At 51.8% G+C, this 19031-nt stretch overlaps 1 protein-coding gene across 1 annotated transcript in view; it reads left to right on the top strand.

Moving 5' to 3' along the window:
* The first annotated feature begins 8370 nt into the window (after positions 1 to 8370).
* The window catches only part of CPNE2 (copine 2), a 39525-nt gene continuing 28864 nt past the window's right edge, over positions 8371 to 19031 (top strand). Inside the window, exons 1-2 of the mRNA XM_083870130.1 lie at positions 8371 to 8478; positions 14848 to 15044. Of these exons, the coding sequence (XP_083726256.1) occupies positions 14877 to 15044 (168 nt within the window). The 5' untranslated portion in view covers positions 8371 to 8478; positions 14848 to 14876. The remainder of the gene's footprint in view (positions 8479 to 14847; positions 15045 to 19031) is intronic.

Here is a 19031-nt window from a genome sequence, read left to right as displayed (position 1 = left end):
TTTATGGAATTTTGTTTGCAGCAGTGTTTGCCTGGGGAGATGTAGCTGATCTGATCTGGGCGGGGCAGGCATCTGGAGTGAGATAGAAATGCTGGTCCAGCAAATCTTCGAGCAACTGGTTGTGAACAGGTGGTGCTGGTTATTCCTGGGGGAGCCACTGTCCCTATTTAAGGATCAGCATCATGCTTTGTGACATAATGACATGGTGGTGTAAAAGTGGGACACGTTTTGCAGAGACTGCTCTGAAAAGGGTTTAAAAACAAAAACAAAGGAAAAAAGAGATAGTGAAATTCCTCATCAGGCTATAATTCAATGGAGTACCTTAGATGTAAACACTGCCACTTACAAAAAGCTTCACCAAATGTGGTGAACTGATATGAGGAAGGAATTCTTCCCAGTGAGGTGGCTCAGAGTAGCTGTGGCTGCCCCATCCCTGGAAGTGTCCAAGGCCAGGTTGGATGGAGCTCGGGGCAGTCTGGGATAGTGGAAGGTGTCCCTGCCCATGGCGGGGAGTTGGAACAAGAGGATTTTTAAGCTCTCCTCCCACCCAAACTGTTCTATGACAAATGAGGTCTGAGGCTCCCCCTCTGCAGTTCCCCTGGTTCCTGAAGTCAGGAATTGTCCATCTGTACCGAGAGGTTTGCAGTGACAGAAAACATCATGCAAATACTCTTGCAGCACTGCTCTTGTCTTGAGATGCTAAAGGAGGGACTCTGAAATCTGACTGCACACCTGCATTTCTCAGGATCTCCCCCAAATTCAGGACTCCAGTCTGACCCGAGAGAGTGCCCATCCCAACGGGAGCCCGGGAACTTGCAGGAACACACAGCGTCTTTTCCAGAACACCAGGTGTCAGCAAAACCCCAAAAATGGGGAGCAGTTGTTGTAATACAGCGGTTTAGGATAAAAACGGGCTCTCTGCTCTCTGTATTTTATGTGCATGGGTTGCATTTTTTAAAAATCAGAGATTTGGACCGAGTTGTGCATGGAACACAACACCACCATTGGTCTGTGGTTGGTTTCTTCCATGTAATGCCAAGGACTTCTGGGCCGTGCTTCCCATTTCCATTGTGCCTGCCATGCCCATGTTCCAGCTTGTGCTCCTTTCTGAAAGTTTCTGAGGGGAACTCGGGGGCTTTGTCCAATTTCGAGGGGTTAAATGAACCTTCTGGAATGCAGGAAGACGTGAGGCCATTAGGGATTGTTGTGTGATGGCCGAATAACAAACCAATTCCCAACCACCTAATTACTGCGGGCCATTTTTAGAGCTGTTACTATTAGGTTTCGGATTTATCATGGTCCAAAAATGGAAATGCATCAGGACTCTCTGCACACCCCTATTGTTTCAGGCTGCCTGCAGTCTCTGGAAGACAATGTCTGAGCTAGTCAGTACTGGTTTCATACACAGAAGGCATTTTGCCCCCTGAGACCGGATCTTTAGAAAGAAACACTGTGCTGTAAATAAACACGCTGCTGGAGGGCGGGAGGGACCGGGGTTTTGTGCTGGGGAGCAGCTGGAGCCAGGCTGGGCCAGGCTCCTGCACACGATGGTGGCAGCTCCAAAGAGCTGGAAACGCAGCTACTGTTTCCTCTCTGCTAAAACCAGTTCCAGGTAGCCCTGGACCTGCTGTGACTTGGAGGCATCGTGCTGGCAAGGAGAGAAAACAAAGGAAAAACTGATCTGGGAGAAAACAGGCACATTGGCATTTGTGAAATACCGCCTGCCTCTCCCTTTTCCCCTCAAAGTGACATTTTAAGCCTCAGGCAAGGAGGTAGGAGGGCAGGTCTGGCACAGACCCCACTTCTCCCACTGAATTCCTCTTTCAGGCACAACCTCATCCCTTTCTGTGATGGTTCCTGGTCACATAGTTCTTTCCTGCACAGAAAGAACAGCGTTGCTCCTAGAGCTCAGCTTTTAGCTGGATGTTGAGTGTCGTGGTGCCTGTGCTGAGCAGGAGCACTGGTGACCCCTGAGCCTCTCCTGTGTCCCCTGCCCCACTCCTGGGGCTGGCAGAGGGAACACCTTGTGCAGGCTAAAAACTTGGTGCCTTAAAACTCCTCTGCCTTCCACAGCTCAAACTGAAGGAGAGGAAAGCATTCCAGCTGGGAATTCAGGACTTGCTTATTCGCCTGTGATCTTCCAAAGCATGAGCAGAGCCTATAGTAAAGAGCTCTGAGCAAACACGGATGGTTTATTTAATTGGCAGCCTCTGAGGGAGGCTTTCAGCCTCACTACCCTATCTCCACACCAAAAAATATCTCTATAAATATCCTGGACACCTGATGATGTGTCCACCAAGGGTCAGGTGAGGTTGCTACTGGCACACTGGGTCAAACCCTGGTGGTACCAGCCTCGAAGGGAACCCACACCAACTCCTTGTGGTGAGTATGGTGATGGGTCAGTGTGGCACTGGCCAGCCCTGTGGCCAGCCCTTCACATCTGGGCCGTGCATTTGGGGCTGGGGCCTGCTTCTTTTCCTTCTTTAACCATCTTTTTCCCAGGGAAGGGCAACCAACGGGACACGGTCCAAGCCCGTATGATTTCAGCACCAGGAGCACCCACACTGGCTGGGCAGGGAAAACCCTGCTGACACCCAAACAGCACTAACCCAGGGCTTCTGCTTCAACGGGATGGGTGTTGATCCAACGAAGTTATATTTTTCCTTGGATCTGAGAGCATAACATGGAAAATAATTCCCTAGGTGTATTTTTTTTAGGCTGTTTTTAAGCGTGGTGGGGGTTTTTGGTGGGTTTGTTTTTTGTTTTTGTTTTTGGTGGTTTTTTTTTTTGGGGGGGGGGGAGGGGGTTGTTGTTTTGGGTGGGGTTTTTTGGGCTTTTTTGGGGTTTGGTTTTTTTTGTTTGTTTTTGAGGGGGGGGATTTTTTTTTTTTTCCAAACAGCGAAGCAAAAGCAGCTAGCGAAGAAGTTTCGGGATGGATCCTTTTCTCTCTCTCTCTATTTTTTTTTTTTTTTTTTTTTTTTTTTTTTTTTTTTTTTTTTAAATCTGAAAGGGATGATGCTCGTTCCGGGAGGGGGGAGCCCGAGCCCGGCCGCGCCCGCCCCTCGCCATCACCGTTCGGGGCGGGTGGGCGGATGGCGATGGCGAGGGGCGGGCGCGGCCGGGGCCGGGGGAGGTTCTGAGCCCGCAGCCCCGCGGGAGCTGCTCGGCCCGGCCCGGCCCGGCCCGGCGGTGAGTACCGGGGATGCCCTGGGGATAGCGGAGTGGGGCGGGATGCCCGCAGTGCCCCGGGGGGTGCTGAGATACCCCACAGCCCGCGGGGGGTGGCGCTGGCCGGGACAGTGAACAGCGGTGTCAGCCCCGCACGGGGACCCGCAGGGGAGTGTCCCCCGCCCGCCCGGCCCGAGGGGTGTGCTGCCGCTTCTGCCCGCTGTCTGTGTGGACACATCCTCCCTCCTCCCAGACAGACCCTCCACCCCCAGCTCGGACCCTGCTGTCCTCTCGGGCAGACCCTCCGTCCTCTGAGACAGACCCTGACCGCCCTCAGGACAGTCCCCTGTCACTTGGTGCTCCCCATCCCCAGCCCAGTCCCTTCACGCCTGCACGGTGTGGAACTTGTTCTGTTCTCACTCTCTGTGTCTGTATCCACTTCTAACGATGTCAGCTGAGCGTGCGACCCCCGAGCAAACGCCAGGGCCCGGTGGCTTCGCTCCCCAAGCCTGGGGATATTTGTAGGGATTTTTCCGGGCAGTGCTGCCAGCCCCTCTCCTTTTCCTCTGGCATTGAGTCACACGGGGGATCTGGCGAGTTGGAGGCTGAGGAATCGCAGAGTGGCTTCTTCAGGAGCTGTTTGCAGCCCGATGCTGCTCCAGCTGGCGATGATATCCTTCACGGCATGCATTTGGGGGGGACTGGGAGGGTTTGTGCTCACGGATGTGCTGCCTCTCTCTCCTGTGCGCCCAGCAAGGCGCTTTGTTCTCTGAGGAAGAGGCGAGCAGAGCGTTTCGCTCGGCAGGGTGAGGGTGCTCGGAGGATGGCAGGCAGGGAGGTGTTTTCCTGTCAGCTCTGCCAGCCTGAAGACCTGATGCAATAAGTCTTTGTGTGAGTAACCCTAATTTAAGTAAGCGGCTGGATAAAGCCAGCGGGGCTGGAGGACTTGGTGGGCAAACACACCCTCTGGAGCTGGTCACCACAAGGAGGGTGGAACAGGAAACAGAGGTGAGTAGGGAGCTGAGCTTCGGTGGCAGAAACATCTCCGAAGGGCTGGGTCCTTGCTGCTGACTTCCCAGAGTGTGAGCTGCTTTGTGGAAAGGAGCTGGGAGGATCCTCACGAACCTCGAGGACCAGGTTGGAGCCTCCTGGCAATACACCTGAACCTCTGGAAAAGCTGGAGTTGTGAGCAGAGCCCAGGTGTGCTCAGTTCTGATCCTGCTCCCCTGTCACCTGCATCAGCCTCCTTGAGCCAGCCCAGGTACTGGAACCTGTGATACCACTGTGCTTTTCTGGAGTCAGAAAATTATTTTATATCAGCCAGAAATAGCCTTCCACCGAAGCCTGTTGGGGGCAGGGAGTGGAGGGATGGGAGGAGGAAGGCTGGGAACAAAAGCTCAGGGCATGTGGAAAGGAGTTGTTTTGAAGAACACAGTCAGTGGAGGATGTTTTCCTGTAGTTGCCTTGGGGAAATGCTGCATTTGCTTTGGTTACAGCTGTGTGATAGTCTGGGACATACATTTTCTGGTGATGTGTGCTTTTCTTTCCCTGCTGTTGCTGCTGGAGCATCCTGACTGGGATAAAGTGGAGGGAAGGAGAGAGGGCATCTAGTAAGGCTTCCAAGTGTCCCCAGATTTCATCTTCCTGTGGTGTAGGCAGCCCCTAGCACCTGCCTTAGGTAAACACACAGTCCTGGAGCTGCTCTCTCAGTCAGTGCTGTCCCCCAAACCCCTGGAGACGGAGTTTGCCAGCAGCCTGCCTCTGCTGGCACTGTTGGCATGTGCCCTGCTGTTCCCAGGACCTGCTTGGTCAGGAACACACTTTGTATCTCTTGAAGGGGCTGCAGATGTTGCCCTGGTGTAGTGTGAGGGTGGGCAGGGTCCTCTGACTGCCGCGACTCTTCTCCCTCCCTGCTGCCCTTTGAGCTCCAGCTGAAGGGAACTGAGATGCTGAGGGTCAGCATGTTGGGGGACATCCTTGTTCCTGGGCTCTGTGCTGGGGGGCAGCAAGGGACTCCATGCTGTTTGCTGACATGCTGTTTGTGAAGCCATTGCTTGTAAGGGTTAGACAACTCCAGTGCATGGTCAGTCTGTGGTGTAGGAGGGGGACTGGGCCCCAGGAGCTGGGGGTTCCAGTGTGGAAAATCCTTTTCGGATTCAGCTGCTGGAGCTGAGCTGTGGATGAAGATGCTCTTTGCCCTAGGGGGATATATCAGCGGCACAGCCCTTGGCAGTCCTCAGTTCTGCTCCTCTTCCAGCCATACCCCTCCCTCACCCCACAACATGGGTGCTGGAGCAGCCGCTGGCCACCCCACCATTTACCAGTCTGCCCAGTTGTGTACTGGAGTTGCATCAGCTTTGTTTGCCTTTCAGCAGTCTCAGTGTGGAGAGGAATAACTTCTCCTGCTCCTGTTACACTTGGTGGAAAGAGTTTCCCACTGACTTCAGTGGAAACCTCAGCCCGGGGGGAGCTGGCCGGAGCCGCTCGCGCTGCCGTAAATCAGGGCTTGTTCTCCAGGAGCCGTCGGTGTGCTGGGAACATAATTCCAGGTTAATTGATGAAAAAAACGACGTTTGCAGCCTCCTGTCTGGGTTCAGGGCTGCCAGCTCTTATAAGGAACTCTTTATGTGAGAACCTTGGCTGGTGTTCAGAGGCAGGGTGGGGGGATAGAAGGAAAGGTAAATTTTCTGGTGCAGTGGAGTCATCTGGCATTTGAAATAGTGCTCCTGGCAGAATGCAAACCCCACAAAACACTGTGAAAAAAAAAAGAATTGAACACTTCCCCACCCCTTCTGCCCCTGAAATCTTACAGTTTGTCTTTTAAACCTCTGTAAAATATTTGTTGAAGGACCTGAGTCATCACTTTTTGCTGCTTTGGCTCAGTTTCCCTGCTGCTGGCTTTGCAAGGTTACTTGTTTGGATCATGGGAGCAGGGGAAAAACTAATTCCGAGGAGCTCAGGTGAGTTTGGAGATCATAACGTTGTTGTTAAAATGCCAGAAAAACAAATGAGTGTAGAATTCAGCAAGAAGGGCTCCATTTTTATTTGTCTGCTGCTTTTGCTAAGGCCTTGTGTTTGGGAGCTGTCATATTTTCTGCCTGTAGCCAGCAGGAAAAATCTTGTGTCTAAAATAGTCGCCTTCCCCCCAGCCCTGGATTTTCCATCATCACGTGATTCCAGAAGCTGAGGATTTAGGAAGAAACATCAGCTGTCATGAGGCTGATTTTAAAAATGATACAAGCTGGAAATACAAGTTTTGCTGTTAAACAAGTCCAGTGCTGTGCAACCATTTAAACTCAGTCTGATATTCCCTCGAGCGGTGTCTAAAGCTGTTGAGAAGGGGTCGAAAATTAGTCAGACGTCATTCTCACAAACCACAGCATTTTTGTGTCGCTGGCACACAATTCTGTCTCAGGGTGAAGCTTCACACATCAAGTGGCAGCATCTCTCTGCTGCAAAGCAGGCCAAAAAAATTAAAATTCTGTGGGAAAATGCTGGATCTTAGTGATGAAAATCCTGTCTGTGAAGGGGAAGGGATGGGGGGCTCCGAGTGGTGGGATGGAAGGGAGGGGGAAGGGTGGCTCCAGCCATGGGGACACCAGTGCTCTGCATGAGTTGCTGTTGGTGTCCCAGTGTAAAGGAGCACTGCACATAAATACCCATGAATTAATATTTATTTATCTTATCAGCTCTGAAGCACTGGTTGCTTTAGGGATGAAATGGTGCATGGGATGGAGGGAGCACAGCTGCCTGCTGCTGGGGCTGTTCTGGCTGACATGAGGTTAGGCTGACATGCAGTGAGGTCCAAAAGCAGCTAAAGATATTTCTCATCACATAAATGATGATTTTTTTTCTTCCTCTCACATGTGATAGATGGTGTTGGCTGGGAATAGGAATCCAATTAAGATTCAGAAAGCCAGCATTTCTGTTTTCAATAGCATAGAAAAGTGGTTAATAAGTTAAACAGCCTGTTATATACATGGTGTATAGTTAGGATGTGGGAGGTTCCCTGTGCACCTGCAAGGGAGCCCTGCTGGCTGTGTGTCCTCTGCAGCCCAACCACCCTCCCCACAGCCCTGATCCTTTACATTCCATAGGGCCTGGCTTTAATTAAGTCCACTTTTCCCTCCAAATCCAGTTTTGAAACAGATCTATCCCCCTTCCTTGTGACAGTGTGCCCAGCTTTCATATGGCTGCTGTAGGATGGGGCGGGGAAATTTTAATTATTCCCTTAATTATTTATCCTCTTATTCCTTTAATTCCCTTAATTTAAGTGGCAGTTAAAATACGCCCCAAATCCCGAGAGTGCCTTGTCCTCCCTTCCTGCATCTCCTGGTTGGCTTGTTAGTCCCACCAGAGCAGGTGTCTGACAAGAGCATCGCTGCCCTGGGGAGGCAGGAGATCTGTGTTTGGCGTTTCCCTCTTTCGGACAGAGGCCCCACGGGTGCTGCCTGGGGCTGCTCCCGCAGGACTGAGCCCCGCACTCAGCCGTGGAACGAGCAGCGTGGGTTTGTGCCCGGGAGAGCAGAGGGGCAGAACCCCGCACACGGACCTTTCCCGTGGGTCCGCCTCGCAGGGCGCTTGTGTGCAGGGTTTGATGTGAGCGCCGCGATTCACAGTGACATCACGATGTTTTCTGCCCTGAATCACAGATTTCCCTAAACTGAGCCCCAGAGGAAACTCGTAGTCAAGCGAAAATGTGCAGCCCTTCTCCGCGTATCTGGATACGTGCGTGCCCGTGGGGCCGGGAACGGGCTCTGTCCGTGCGGCTCGGCCCCCGCCCTGTGCGCGGAGCAGGGGCGGCTGTGCGCCCTCGCCTCGCCCTGCTCCTCATTGACCCTTTCTCCTGGCTGAGCAGCCGGCCTGGAGGCACCGTGGGTCTGTGAGCGGGGCACGGAGCAGCTCGGGAGGGCGGCGAGGTGAGCTCTGTCTCCTGCTCGGGCACCCCGGTGCCGCCATCGGAGCCCTTATTTCCTCCCCGGTTTTGAGGAAGGACTTTTTCCTGTGGTGTTCTGGTTTTTGTTTGTCGGGGGGGGTTTGCTGATCTTTTTTCCCCACTTTGTGACTTTCCGAGCGCACTCCAGAAGGCGCCCGGCCCCTGCGGCTCCTCCCGGCCGGTCACGGGCGGCGGTGCTGTCCCTGTCCCCACGTCACCGCGGGGTGTGGAGCAGCGGGTTTTGCTTTCGTTTGCCCGCCTGGAGCCCCGGGCTCCGCGGCAGCGCCTGGGGAGTGCGGAAACACCTTCAGGGCTCAGGGCCCCCTCTCTTTGGAGCACTGGGCTCTTCTCTTGGGGCTCCTGGTTTCTCATCGGTAAGTGGGTTTAGATACTTGGGTACTTTGGGGGGCATGTTCAGACTTCATCTGTAGAGAGTTGGAAAACAAATTTGCTCTTTGGTCGGCGGTGCCAGGGCAGGCTCGGCCCGAAGCTGCCTCCGTGCCAGAAGCGCGTAAAGGTGTTTGGTTTTTGGTTTTCCTCTCACTTCCCTGCCTTGCTGAGATTTCCAGTTTTGGTGTCTCTATGGGTGTGAGCCCCTCTGAGGACCTGGGTCCATCCTGGGGCCCTGGAGCAGTGGGCAGGCAGTGGCTGTGCCCCTGCTATTGCAGAGAGACCAGCTTTCACCCCACAGGGGTGATGGACAGGGGCTTTTGCCTTTCTCTGGCAGCTCAGCTCAGCTACAGGATGTCTGCTCGGGACAGAGCAGCCCAGGGCCTTCCAGCTCCTGCTCAGATGGAGGAAGCAGCCAGGGTGGCAGGTTTGGTGGTGACAGGGGGACCCTTGGGGTCACGGTCAGGGCTGTGGGGTGGTGTGGGGAGCAGGGATACAGGGCAGGGGGAGGCTGTGTGGAGTCACTGCCACCCTGCCATCCTTCAGTGTGAGCCAAGCTCTTCACCAGTGCCTCTGCCTCCCGGAGTGCAGCAGCTGCTGTGCCACACGTGGGCATGGCAGAGGGGCTGCTGGAGGTGGTGGATCCGTGCTTGACATCAGCAATGGCTGTCTCAGGTCTGTACAGGGCACAGGAAAGTGCTTTGGAGTTGCTTTTCAGGTGATATTTTCAAAATGAGATGAGCCACTTTGGGGGTGTCCAGCTCTGGTGCCACAGGGTTTGCCTTGGAGTTTCCTTGTGATTTGTGACTCCCAAGTTACCTCAAGTGACTTCTCAGGGCTCTGCTGATCGTCACCCCCTGGAGAAGCTTTGCTGGGTGCTGCCCGTGTGCTGGTTGGTGCAGCCACTTGTGGTTTCAGCAGGGTGGGCACTGCCCTCACTGGCACCAAACCTGCAAAGACCTGGTGGATGAGAGCTGTTCTGGGGACAGCAGCAGCCTGAGAGGAGCTGGCACTGTGGGTGGGGATGGCTCAAGTGTGAAATGGAGAGACAGACATTGTCACAGCAGTGGCCACCAGCCCTCGAGAGGGCATTTTGCAGTTCAGGTGTGAGAAGCTGTCAGCACGAGCAGCATTGTCTATTGTAGCCCATTAGGGACAGTTTCCATCAGGAAGGGTTCATTGGAGATACCACTTTATTAGTGTCCTGAAACACTTGGTCCTTCTGTATCAGGTGCCAGAGTATCTCAGTACAGTCCCCTTGGCTTCCAGCAGGCAGGACTGTGGGACTTGTGCATCTATCTGGAAATGAGAGCCCTGCCTGGGCATCTCACTCTGCTAGGTTTACTCAAGTCTCTGTGAATTTGGAAGAATTTGAGCTCAGTCCCAGCCATGCTACCTGTGCTGGGATGCTCAGAGGCAGTGTTCAGCCTTTCCCTGCCCAGTGGGAGAGATGAAGGTCCTCTGACAGTAGCAGGTACCCCAAGGAATGTCTACAGGATGTACCAAGCATCCCTTTTGTGCCTCCCAGCCTGCTCACCTGTGGCAGAGGCATTTGCTGGGGGACCAGCAGCAAGGTGCTGTGTACAGGACTAATTGCACCTGTGTGCAGAAGGTAACAAGGCTGCTAAAAGGAGCAGGTGCAAGCTGTGAATGCACTGAACTGCCTGGGGGGACTGAGAGGCAAATGTTTTTGCTTTGGGAAAGAATTCTGGAGATTACTCTGTTTGTCAGCAGGAGAGAGGAAAGTGACCACTGTGAGTTGTGGTGGTGTGGGGAGCTGCCTCGGGTGTCCATTGCAGTGAATCCTGTCTTTTCCTGGTGTTTCCAGTTCCATGTGTCCTGTGTTTCAGCTTTTCTGCTGCTCTGGGCAACCAGATTCTGTATTCTCACACTCCTCTCCTGCTTCAATATTCTGATAACTTGTTCTCACCTGCCCTTAATCCTCCCTCAGGTCCTGCTGCTCTCCCTCTGTGTCTCCATTGCCTGTGAGCTCAGATATGTCATTTATCACAACCCCAATTTAACCTGTTGGATATTCCGCTCTCAGTTTCGCCTTCCTGAAAGGAATTTTGCTTCCACAATTGCAGGAGGCTGTAGTGGGACAGCCTTAGTGGTGAGACAGTCACAGGTGACTTTTGTGGGCTATTATAGAAATTGTGAATCATCACAAAGAAGGATCTCCTGTTCCCTGGGATGGACACAGCAGGATTTTGCATGGGATCACTGTTGGGTGTTGGTACTTCTGTGTTTGTTCCAAATATGCCTGGTATTGGCTATGACAAAAAAAAATTCTTTAATGAGAGGAGATCACTGAATTTAGGGCAGTGTTAAGATTGAACCTCCCCCAAAGTCTCACCTAACGCTCAGCTCTATTTTTCCCCTCTGTTTTTTCTTGTTAATGCTTAAAACAGAGCTTTAGCATGGCCTGAGGAGCTGCTGCTCATGGGGCTGCTCTTCTGCAGAGGGAAGGGGGCCCTCTTCAGTCATGAGTTAGTTTGCAAAACAGGTATTTCCTTCCCCTCTTTCCCTTTCAGATAAGAGAGGAAATAAAGCTCCCAGGTTTTTCTGCTGACCCTTTGTCTTGGTTTGAATAGACAGGTATCTGCCAAGGAAGATTGGAGCCTCCCTTGGAATGCAAGCACCCCTCCCCTCCTTTTTCCAAATTATTATAAAATTGTAATTAAAAGGCTGTCAGGCAAAGATTTTGGGAATAGGTATAGCAGTTCTTTACTAGAGATATTAAAAATACAAATGTTATAGTACAAAATAATAAGCAAGCAAACAAGGAATCCCAGAACAAAACAAACAAACAAAACATCTGACAGAGTCAGAAAAATACAACCTGACGCCCTGTTAATAAGGGCGTTGGAAACAGTCCAAAGTCAGCCCTCCTGGAGTGGCAGGTGTGTCCTGTTGGAAGCAGAGATGATGGTCCTGTGGAGCCAGGGGTCCCAAAGTAGGTCCGGTCTTCCTTTGGGAGTCCCGTGGGAAACACCAGAGTGCTTGGTGATACCTGTGGCTCCTTTTTATCCAGGTGGAAATGGTTGCTCTTCTGCTTCCTAGTAGAGCATCTCCCAATAGGGTGACGAAATGTGTCCTGCCATTGGTGAGCTTTGATGGTGCGTTAACAAAAGATATTCCCATGGGGATAGTAAAAGATTGAGCAGAGATAAGGAACAACACCCCACCCGGTTTTTAACAGCTGTCTTGGTATCAGGGAAGGCAGTTACCCCCTCCCTTCTGGAGTTACAACAGATAAGAAAAACAAAACCTTTGGCTAGCTCTTTGTTTTGGTCAGGTACCCTTAAGCATCCGACATTCAGTCTCCTTGGTAACTCACGGGAAAAAAAATCTTTAAAGTAAAAAAGGAGCAAACCTAACCCCCAAAACCCTTTTACACTTTATAGAAGAGATTTAGCGATCTGCTGTAGAGGTTGGGGTGCTGTGGAATGAAACTCTGGTTGGGGACTGCTAGATATTCTTAGATATTCAGGATAGCCCCAGTGCTTGTGTGTGCCCCCAGCCAGCAAAACCCTTCTCTGTAGGATGTTGTGGGCATGGAGCAGCTTGGAAGTGACCAAGCCATGGCGGAAAAAGTACTTGGAAGTTGTAAGCACAAAGATGTCCAGTTCAGAAGGTCCTGGAAGCTGGAGCCCAGAAAGGGTTGGTGACCATGTCCCTGCATTCTGGTCCTGCTCTTGTGACACCTCTTGATAGCAGACAAGACCGTGGGGCAGTGAGACCTTCAGGCCTGTCCTGAGACCCCTCGTTGGGAACCTGGCCGTGTTTCCTTGGGACACCACGGGTCTGCGTGCTCGGCACGGCGCTGGCAGCGGGGATTGTACAGCAGGAGAAGGTTTGGCTGCAGATGCTGAGAGAGTCACAGGACTTTGTTCAGGGCAGCAAATGTGGGGAGAGGAGAACAAAAACGGGAGGAGAGACTGGAATACAGATGATGGCATGCAGACCCTTTTGGTGCCAGCTCAAATACCCCCTGAATTTAAAGTTTTTGTGGGGTGTTAGGATGGTGTTGGCTCACTGATGGTGCCTCAGATGTGAAGACTTTGAGCTGGGGGGACCCATGGCTGGTGCTGAGGCAGCAGGGGCTGAGCCCTCACCTGGCCCTGTGGAAGGTGCTGGATCCACACTGGTGTAGCAGGAGGAAGGTGCTGGATCCGTGCCAGTGGGATGGATCCTGCCAATGGCAGGAGAGGTGGCATTCCAGTGTTTGCTCTGGCTGGTGCTGCCATCTCCTCATCCCAGTGCCTGTCCTGGCTGTGCCCACCCTGGGGAGCCAGACAGGCTGAGCTCAGGGGCTGGAGCACGGGTGATGTGCTGCACCAAGAGGATGTTTTGGTGTCTGCCAGCCCTGGGAAAAAAGGTTTTTCCACTGAGTCACTTGCTGCCTCTTCTTTTTATGATCTGAGGGAAGGGGAGGTGGAAAAACGCAGATCTCCCTGCTCAGGCAGGACCAGGGCCATGCTAGCACAGCTGCCCCATGTTTGCTTTTCAGAGGGAGTAGCAGACAGACAGCAGCATAAATAGAACAGGCTTGGCTATTTTAAGATCTTGATTACATGATCTGTGCATTAAAGAAAAATAATTAAGTAAAATTTTCACTTTAGCTGCAGCTGGCAACGTGGGCTTGGGTGGAGCAGAGGCAGAGATGGGCACCTTGGAGCCAGTCCCCCAGCCATGGTGGAGGAACCATGAGGACTCTTACTTCTCCATGTGTTCCTCCTTGAAGCTGCAGTATATGAAGGAAGGTTGCCCATGTGTGCCACTGTTCTGGCCTTGTGCTGCTGTGCATGGGAAGTGATGGCCCGAGACAGGCTTGGTCTGAGCAAGGGGGAGCCACGCTTGGGAAAGGGACATGGGTGCTCTTTTGGTGATGTACACAAGTGTCTGCAGCCAGGGATGGGCTTTTCCTTCTTCTGGAGTTTTCTGAGTTCTTATGCAGCTGGGGTGGTTGTACCACTCTTTCCCTGAGCAGCAGTCTGGAGTGAGGAGTGTGTGTTTACTGTTGGGGGTTAAAACCAGGCTTATTTCTAGTGACTTAGTGCCAAGCAGAGATCTTGGCAGGCAGGAGAGGAGGCCTCCAAGCCTTGAGAGCTGGAGCTGTTTCCTGCTCAGAATTCATTGCAGCAGGGCTGAGCACTCAGGACAGCTGGTGGTGAGCCCAGAGGTCCTTCTCCTACAGCCCTGCTGGGATCTCCCTATCCCTGCCCTCCGTCCTCATTACAGCTTGGAAGTGGAGCTGCAGGGGAAAAGGGCAGCAGCCCAGCTCCTGGCAGCACAAGGGCTTGTAAATACTCATACCCAGGCAAAACAAATAGATAATATTAATTGAGGTTTCATTGCCAAACAGAAGCAGATGGTTTATCAAGGTGGAGGAAGGCAATGTTTGGGGGTTTCAGATAAAGTAGCCAGTAGCCACTCTTAAAAAAGAAGACAAAAGATATTGAAGCAGCTGCTGAGGAGAGCTCACTCTCCACTAGCAACCATAGCCACAAAGGTTTGCTAGTATAAATTAATCTGAAAATGCCTTTTTTTTCTCCTTTTTCTCCCCTTTCTTCTCCAGTGAAACCATTGGTGCTTCGTGACAAGTAAAATGTATATCAGAAGTCAAGACTGTCCTGTGGGATAGGGTTTTGCAGTAATAATGGTATAAAACCCATTTATCTCTGCAAAATGGCTTTGGTAGCAGACTTCTGATAAGATTTTAAATGGATTTTTAGTCAAGGCCCTGTAAATCGTGCTCCAGGTCATGCAGTGCTTGTCACATTTGCCTTCACTTTGCTGAAATAACTATTGCCACTTTTTAACTTCTGCCAGAGCCACTGTTCTCTGCTGGCCTCGAGAGCTGAGTGGAGATGGGGCTGATGGAGGGCTAGAGCTGCCCTGCATCACACTCATCCTCACAGTCTCACCCCTTTCCCTGTGATGGTTTGCAGGGCAGAACTCAAGTTTGCCCCTTGTAGCTTAGGTCCGTGCTCTGTTGCCTAAGAGCCAGACAACCATCAGGTTTGTGCAGAAAGATGGTGTGGAAATTTGGCTTCTCAGTACAAACAAAGGCCCAGCATGGTGGAAGAGGTTGGGGAGTTCCCTCTCCCTTGAGGGGGTAAGATGTTGCCTTTCCTTGAAAATCAGTTCTTTATGGAGCAAACTGACAGCAGGTCATGGGTGCTCTGCTGGGCTTCCACTCAGGACATCTGGGAGATGGAGCCAGGAAAGCCTCATTGCTTAGATCACTTAGAGAGCCCGTGGCTATGCTGTCTGTGCCCAGCTCAGCAGTGTTGAGGGAAGGTTTGCTGCCTCCCAGCACTGAGGTTTGTCCCTGTGCTGTCCCCTAGACTGCCTGGAGCTGCTGCCAGCGGAGCCCATGGCGTACACCGTGACTCCCTCGCCGGCGGGGCCCGTGGGCTCCCAGTACTGTGTCTGCAAAGTGGAGCTGTCCATCTGCGGCCAGAACCTCCTGGACAGGGATGTCACCTCCAAATCCGACCCTTTCTGCGTCCTCTTCATGGAGGTCAACGGCAAGTGGGTGGAGGTAAGTCCTGATGTGTGGATTTACTCCTGCTGTGGTTTGCTTGTGCTAGTGTCCCTCTCTCTGTGCTTGTTACTCCCTGAGGAGAAGTGGAAGCTTTTCTGGTTCTCCTGAGGCTGTGTGTGGCATCAGTGTGTGAATTCTGTGTCACAATCCCATCAGTGCTTTCTGCTTGTGCTGGGCATTGGCTTTAACTGCAAATTCCATTTTATACCTGCAGCTGTAGGTGGTTGGTCTGGGGGGGAGCAGAGTAGGCAGAGTATGGATATGTGATGTATACAGGCACTTGCATTGAGTGCAGCAGAAAATGAGCATTGAGGGATTAAATAGTGTAAACTAAACAAAAATTTTTCCAGTTCCTGGGAAATTAGGTGGTGTCATTCAGGAACCTGGCCAAGGAGCTGGTGAATCAACCAGCACCAGCTCAGGTGTCCAGCAGCTGATCTCACGTCCAGCAGGGAGAGTGTAGGGGAAACCCTCACTTTGCCACAGTCTGCAATTAACTTTTTTCAACAGCCCGGATGAGACTAATGAGCTTTCCAGCCTTGATAGGTGTCATCTCTGACCTAATTGTGCTTTTCAGGAATTTTCCTTTCTGTCAGTAATGTCTCAGTCCAGCAGTTTCGATCCCGAAGCTTTCTTTGCAATACAAATGTGTGGTGCTTTTAGGTTGTTTGGGGGGTTTTTTTATTATTTTTTCTTCTGCTATTTTTAGCTCCTTTTTAATTGGCACAGTAGGCACTGGATGTGAGCCTTGAGTGGCAGCTTGCTCTGTGATGTCAGCAGAGGTGGAATGGGCTGGCACAGGGTGGGATGTGCTTGTCCCTCTGAGCTGGCTCTGCCCAGTGGCAGCGTGGGGACACTGCTGGGATGGAGATCCCCCAGCACTCACACCTGTCAGGGGTGCTCTGTGGGTTTGGCTCGTGGCTGGGCAGGGTCAGGAGAGGTGGGATTGCCCCTGAGAACCTTGCTGGATGGGATGTTTGGTGGATTCTTGGCAACTGATGCCACATGGTTGAGAGCTACCCCCTTGTTCTGCATGGATTTTGGCCACACAGATGTGCCCTTTGCCATAAGTGGAACCTCTCCTGCCTGGAAGTGGTGGCTTTAATAACACAGCTGAAGTGTAGGGGACAGGTGGGGACAGAATAAACTCATTGGTGTGAACCCATCCCACCCCACTGCCCCCTTGTCCTCCACACCAGATTAGGGACATGTCCCAAGGCTTGGACCTGGTTGTGGTGGTGAGTCTCCTCCTTTGGCACCAGCCTTGGTGCCAGTTCTGAGCTGGGTGGGGGGGCTGTGGCACCAGCTGATGCCAGCAGGAAGATTTCTGCTCACTGTTCTTTCTAGCTGTAACATTTGTTCCCAAATACAATTATTTTGTCTCTCTGAGCTTAATAGGAATTAAAAATCTTTGTGAATCAGCCTTGGAGGGATGGGGGAGGGACAATAAACCACAGGCTGGGAAGTGAAGATGGGTGATGTTTAAATGTTCTGCCCGGTGATGTCATCTCACAGAAGCCATGAAAGAGCTGAACTGTGGTGCCAGGAACAGGGACAAGGGACACATGACTCAGCCATGCAGCTGCCTGTGTGCCACTGACTCATCCGGGCAGTCCTGCACCTTCAGCATGAACTTCCCTTGACACTTCAGACAGTATCTCCCTGTGTTGGAACATGAAGCACCTCCACATGCTGGGGATGCTTGAAGGTCTCCAGCCAACCTCCCACTGAACTCTGGAAGACTCTTCAGCTGCATTCACTGAACACAAGGTCTATTGCTGGGGATGATTTCCTGGTTTTGTGCTTGATTTGCACAATTGTGGAATCATGGAATGGTTCCTATTGGAAGGGACCTTAAGGATCACCTCATTCCTACCCCCCTGCCATAGCCCTTGCTTGAAGCCACATCCAGCCTGGCCTTGGACACTTCCAGGGATGGGGCAGCCACAGCTTCTCTGGGCAGCCTGTGCCTCACCACTCTCACAGGGAACAATTTCTTCCAAATACCTCATCTAAACCTGCCCTCTGTCAGTTTGAAGCCACTCCTACTTGCCCTGTCACTCCATGCCATTGTCTGAAGTCCCTCTCCAGCTCTCTTTTGGCCCTTTCAGGTGTTCTAAGGTCTCCCCTGAGTCTTCTGAACAATCCCAAGCCTCTCAGCCTTTTCTCACAAGAGAGACTCTCCATCCCTCTAATTGTCTTTGTGGCCCTTTGAGGCTCTTATCCAAACAGATTCCTTTAATTAGCCTGGCTGCCTCTTAAAAACCTTTGTGCTTTTCTGCTTTTTGGTGGCAAGGGCACCTCTGTTCTTTCCAGGGACTGCAGATCTGTAAGGGGTGAAGGGCAGGGTGAGCTGATGGCAGGTGAGGGATGGTGTGTGAAAAGGCCTCATATGTGATGGTCACCAGCAAGGTGATTTGTGCTCGCCAAACCAAAGATCAAACCTTGTGCAGCTGTCAGCTGGGGCTTGGGATCTTGTTGTGCTTCACACTGGCACTGGGCAGGAGTTTAAACTGTTGAATGTGGGTGTTGAAGAAAGGCCCATCACTCCCAAGGTTACCTCAAGCTGGCTGGGATTTTCATACCCTTCCTTCAGCCACCTCTTCCAGAACAGAGCTGGAGCTGGGATCTCAAGTTGTCTCCTTCAGACTGGGGTCTGGGTGTGAAAGGACTGGCTTCCCTTGGTCCCTGGCTTCCCAGTTGTTCAAAGAACATGGAAGGACCTCAAATCCATCTCTGCTGCCTGTGCAATCTCATTTCCTCGGCTTGAAGGGAGATTTGTGTGTGCTGTGCTGCTGAAATAAAGCAGAGCTGTGGGTGCTCTCTGCACCTGGTCCAGCACAGCCCTGAGCAGATGCTTGGCTCCTTCAGTACGGGAGGGCAGCAGAGAGGGGAGGATCTGTGGGAAGCTGTATGGCCCTGGCCAGCTCACAGCCCACTGGTGTTGATTGATTTGCTTCCCCGGGGTGCAGCAGGTGCCTATTCTGGGAACACAGCATTTACTTTAGTCGTTTCTTGGCAATTAAGACAGACTAAGCAAGCAATTTCAAAAAAACCCTGCGATCGTTGGGTGTATATATAGCAAACTCACCACATTTCCACTGAGCCCCTCCAAAATCTGCCTTCTGTGCTGAATGAGTTTCTTTAGGACTAAGGTATGTGTTTGCTTTTTTTTTTTTTTTTTTTTTTTTTTTTTTTTTTTTTTTTTTTTTTTTTTTTTTAATTTAATTTTTTTTCCTTTCTTTTTTTTTTTTTTTTTTTTATTTTTGGAGGGTTTTTTCTGCTCTGCGTATTCCTGGCTCGGCAGCTCTGGCAGATATCCCACCGTCCCACAGCCTGGTGCTGCCCAGGAATGCCAGCTGCTTTCAAGAGAGGTCTTGCCCTGATGATCTGGGATGCAGAGGCAGCTCAGCCTTGCCCAGAACTGGGTGTTCTGGCTGCAAGACAAGATGGAATGCCAGCCAGGGCCACAGCATGGCCAGAGGCTTTGTGCTGTCCCACAGGGAGATGGGATGGTTTTTCCAGGCACTGGGGGCAGCAGCTTTTGATAAAATCACACTGGACAGTGCCTGTGTTTTCTTCTCTTTTAATATCCACGTTACCATATCCTGGAATAACAGGGTGATGTGGCAAAATGCCAGTGCTGTCATAACATTTTCTACTATGCCAGATTGGTCAGAGCTACTTCTAACCTGGCCTTGAACACTTCCAGGAATGAGGCAACCACAGCTTCTCTGGACAACCTGTGCCAGTGACTCACCACCCTCACAGGCAAGAATTTCTTTGGAACATCTAATCTAGCCCTGCCCTCTGTCAGTTTGAAGCCATTCCCCCTTGTCCTGTCACTGCAGACCTTTGTCCAAAGTCCCTCTCCAGCTTTCTTGGAGCCCTTTACATGCTGGAAGGTGTGCTGAGGTCTCCCCAGAGCCTTATCTTCTCCAGGCTGAACAGTGATATCAACATGATACCAACTGCTGCTCTTGT

This window comes from Zosterops lateralis (assembly GCF_965231275.1).
Source record: "Zosterops lateralis genome assembly, chromosome: 12".
Lineage (NCBI taxonomy): Eukaryota > Metazoa > Chordata > Aves > Passeriformes > Zosteropidae > Zosterops > Zosterops lateralis.
Note: the sequence above shows the minus strand (reverse complement) of the source record. Positions and strands in the feature narration are given on the sequence as shown.